General features: G+C 41.5%; 1 protein-coding gene across 1 annotated transcript in view; it reads left to right on the forward strand.

Moving 5' to 3' along the window:
- Positions 1–4,575, forward strand: part of DDX42 (DEAD (Asp-Glu-Ala-Asp) box helicase 42) — a 22,104-nt gene that overhangs the window by 1,409 nt on the left and 16,120 nt on the right. The window contains exons 2-5 of the mRNA XM_009320437.1: positions 1,542–1,778; positions 2,597–2,747; positions 3,362–3,423; positions 4,425–4,461. Of these exons, the coding sequence (XP_009318712.1) occupies positions 1,558–1,778; positions 2,597–2,747; positions 3,362–3,423; positions 4,425–4,461 (471 nt within the window). The 5' untranslated portion in view covers positions 1,542–1,557. The remainder of the gene's footprint in view (positions 1–1,541; positions 1,779–2,596; positions 2,748–3,361; positions 3,424–4,424; positions 4,462–4,575) is intronic.

The raw sequence follows: 4,575 nt of genomic DNA on the forward strand, positions 1-4,575 counted from the left end.
GCCAGAAACGGGAGCAGCTAAGACATACTGCTGCGCTTCCCTCGCACGCGGGGGGTCCCTAGGAAGGGTCCGTGCCTTGGCGTTTCCTCCCTCGGAACGGCGTTCGCAGGGACGCAAAGCCTCGGCAGTGAGGCTGCCGTCTCACTCCGCGTTTCATCGGTGCCCTGCAGGAACCCTCTCGGTGTTCAGTCACTAACGGGCTCCGTGGGCAAACAGACCAAATTTTGTACTTCTGCAGCTGTATGACAGAATAAAAGAATGATTCTTTTTCTTTTCTGGGGTGGTGGGAGGAAAAAAAATGTCGGTAAGTACAGTGAGGAAGAATCCTTAAAATCAGACGTGATAACTTAAAAGATTGCCCGCTGTGCTGTCAGCAGCAGAAGTGCGAAGTTACACCTTTCATCTGTTCGTTGCATATTTTGATCTCTTATCTGGCATGCGTCTGCAGGGGTGAAAGCTGCAAGGTGTGTCAGGGCAAGTGGGCGAACAGAACACCAGAGTCAGCTGCTGCTGTGGAGAACTGAACAGCAGAGTTTTCCCCAAAGTCTCCTAGCGAGCTCGGGTCCAGACTTGAGATTTATTGAGCAAGTCCCAAGATGGCAAATGTTCTGCACAGGGAGCAATAGCAGTATTTGCTCTCAGATTATTTTGAAGTTGTTTCTCTTGCCAGTGAATTTTGATCCCATTGGAGGATTCTCACTGAATGTGGGGATTTGTTTAATAAGACTTGTGGCCTTTGAGCCATCTAATTATAATGCACTTGAAAGCAGTGGGTGTCATACTCTCTTTGGCTGCCTTAAAGGTATGACTTACTTGACCATGCAGATGAAATAATTAAATTACTTGGAACGGAAAGTGTACATCTTAGTATATCAGTTCAGTCTTCTCATCGTCTAACTTAGAAAACCGAGTTCCGGGCAGGCATGTTATATGGAGTATTTAAAATGTGGTTTGAAAAATGTAGGTCAGGGAACATACATTCGGCTAAAGATGCTTTCTTAAGAAGAAGAGGGAGTTGACTTTTTGGCAGAAGTGTGCCTTGTCTCGTAACGGAGTGGTGTGCTGCCTTGGGCCCGCTTTTCTGGAGATGCCTGGATTGCAGTAGTGTGCTGTTTACAAAGCCATGAAACACTCAAGGATGGGACTGTATGGACATGCAAAATATGCACTGAGTTGACTTTTCGCCTCTTGTTCCTCCTGATGTTCAAAGTTCTGGCCTTGGGTTTGTTTGTCTTAGATTACAAAACACACAAGACAGGCAACATCTTAAATGTGCTTAAGTAATCACTGAGGGACATGATCTGTATTGGAAGGCAACCTCTTTGTTTTATTCTTTTTTCGAATTGTGGATACATGCATACTTACAAGAAAAGAACAAAGCCCCAATCCTTTTTGGGAAACAGATCAAGCTCTTGTCAGTCACATTTCCACAAGTCTCTTTATCATGACTGCAGTAATCCACTTGCAAGAAAAATCGTGACAATTATATATAACTGCCTAAAGCAGAACGGGGATTAATTTGTCTGTTCTGATTTTAACAGATATATTGAGGACATCATGAATTGGAATAAAGGTGGACCTGGTACTAAGAGAGGCTTTGGTTTTGGTGGGTTTGCCATAACACCTGGAAAGAAAGAGGAGCCTAAGCTCTCTCAACAGTCTCATAGTGCTTTTGGAACAGCCGGTTCTTCTGCTGCATTTGCGAAATCAGGGCCTCCTCAGCTGCCTTCTTTCTACAAAATTGGGTCAAAGCGAGCAAATTTTGATGAAGAGAACGCGTAAGTAGGGTTATTTCTTGTGTTTATCTAACTCTAGATTTTAGTGTTTTCAAGTTTCCGAGGTCAGGGAAAGTATCTATGACATTTATGAGGTTTAGTTATTTAGAAAAGCCTGCTCAAGGATAAATACCCTAACACTGCATTATGGTGTAACAGAACCCCGGTAGCTTTACAGCAGTAGTATCAAGAAAAACTGAGCTAGTCATCTGCAGGAACTCCCATCCCTGCTCCCCAGCAGACTTTTGGTGTCACTCTGGACCGATTATTTACCCTTTCATCATCTATAAACTGAGAATAATAATACACCCTTGCCTTTAAATATATTTAAAAGACTGTGAGGTACTACAGTAGCCCATGGAGAGCTCTCCTCCTCTAGCTTTCCCCTCCCAAAGAACATACTTCAGCTGAGCCTCAGTCAGCTCAATCTTATTCACACTCTGGTGTGTTCAGAATTGGAGCCAAGCAGGATAAATTTGGGTGTCTTTTGCACAGGGGAACAATCAACTCCACATTTCTTTACTAACCCTTCTATTAGCTGCATAAATCTGTTGATGAATAGGAGGGAGGTCAGAAAAGCATCCTATATTCACCAGCCTGGGAGAGCCACTCAGGAAGATCAGTTTCCTAACATCTATTTGCCCTACCACCGCTTTTAGCTTACAACATGAATAATTGTAAATAAATAAATCTCAGCATCTTTTCCTGTGTACGTACTGACTTTTATTATCCAACTCTGTGTAGGAAACTTGACGCAGAAACCGTGAAGGTACGCTGCTGTCGACTATGTGTTGACTGTGCCATTGTTCGTTTCTTTTCAGGTATTTTGAGGATGAAGAGGAAGATTCCAGCAATGTCGAATTGCCATACATTCCCGCAGAGAATTCCCCCACTCGCCAGCAGTTTCATTCCAAATCAGCAGACTCTGACAGCGATGATGATCCTCTGGAGGCATTCATGGCTGAAGTGGAGGCAAGACCCGGCTCGTGAAATGTTTATTAATTTATGTGGCCGTACTTCTCTCCAGTCAGGAGCAGCAAATGTCACTCATGGCTTTGGCAGCTGTATTCAGAATGTCACTTACCTTTTGTTTTTTATGTGAGATGCTGTGTTAATTAGAATTCAAAGGTGGATTAGATAGGGAGAGGGTGGATATGATTTACAATAGCTTAACTATTTAACTGTTTTGAGCATGTCAAAACAATACAACGAAAAGCTTTGTGTGTCTCTGAATACGAAATTAAGGTTTTGTGCATTTTTCACTACCTGAATTGAAATGTTTTCTATTTATCATGAGCTGTTTCTTAGCTACCGTTCTGTTATTAGCTGGATTCTATCACAGTGTTTTCAGGAGGAATGCGGAGAATGTATTTTTTCAACAACATTGCCGCGAAGTTACAGTATATAAATTTCAAAGGAATTAGTAGGAGAATTTGTTTAGCATAATAGGGTATGGAACAAGAGAAAGTTTAGTCCAAAAAGTGTTGTCTCTGTGGCGTGATGGTCTAGTTATGTAGGAGCATTTTTCCCTTCCATGTTTTATCATCTTGGTTTTTTTAACATGTCATAATTTTATGACCTGTTAGGATCAAGCTGCTCGAGACATGAAGAGACTTGAAGATAAAGACAAAGAAAAAAAGAATGTTAAGTAAGTTCTCTTTTATAATTCCCATGCCTGCCTGTGTCTTGTATGGTGCTAAGAGAATTCCAATGCATTTTGTTGATAATGATTGTTCTGTAGACAATATAATATATTACCCCCATGGGTAAAGTTCTGTGCAATAAAAATTGAATAATAGGAGGGAAGAATCCATGGCGGCATCCTACGGTAAAATGTAACAACACTGGGAGTTATCTCACGCGAGAAGCCTTTCTAGGCCACACAAATTGGGGCAGCACGTTGTACTACTACAACCTTCCAGATCAGCCTGAATAGTTTTTCTTCTTTCCACATCCTTGCAGTGATCAGGATGGCTTAGTTTAAAATTGCATCTATGTGAGCAAAATAACTCAGTGCTGCTGTACCTGTAGTACTGGAGATTCTTCCTAACTTGAACGAGGTTTTAAGACATTCCCTGTAAAGCTGATATATTAGGTAGCATGTGACAATTGGGATACTAAATTTGGACTTTAAAAACAGTTTACATTTTTGCAGCTTATCTATCTGTTTTGACCAAGGAAGATATGCTGTTGATTCTTGATATGAATGTCAGATGCATTGGTAGAACTTGCATTGCATGGGGTTGACCAGATTATACATGGTCCTGAAACAGAACACCGGATCCAAGTCACCACCTGGGGAAGTTCTGAACCGGATTTGCACTTCCTGGCTCATATTCCTCTTCAGTTATGGGACTTCTGTAGCATCAAGAGCTTAGACCAGGATGATCTTTGATGTGGCTTCTACTGGGAAGATGGAGTCCTAATCTTTCAGTCTCATTAATAGAAGTAAAAAGAAGTCTTTGCAGGGTCGCTGTTATGGTTGGCACCAAATATGAAAACTCCATGGGTTGGGATTATAAATGTTACTGAGCTGTTAGTGTTGTGTCTTCCACGAAATATGGAGCTCAGCACTAATCAAATGAAAGTATGGAGCTGAGTATGTGGAACACTTGCAGGGAAGTTTTTTTTCTCCGCTTGTTTTTCCAGGGGTATTCGAGATGACATTGAAGAGGAAGATGACCAAGTGAGTTCCTATGCAGTCTTTCTATTTTCTTTTTTGTTTTTGTTTTTGTTTTTTTACCTTCCCTTCCCAAATATATAACTACTAGGTACAAACAAAACTCCAGTATCATGCACA

The sequence above is a fragment of the Pygoscelis adeliae genome, unplaced genomic scaffold (genome assembly GCF_000699105.1).
Source record: "Pygoscelis adeliae isolate BGI_AS28 unplaced genomic scaffold, ASM69910v1 Scaffold203, whole genome shotgun sequence".
In the NCBI taxonomy this organism is placed as follows: domain Eukaryota; kingdom Metazoa; phylum Chordata; class Aves; order Sphenisciformes; family Spheniscidae; genus Pygoscelis; species Pygoscelis adeliae.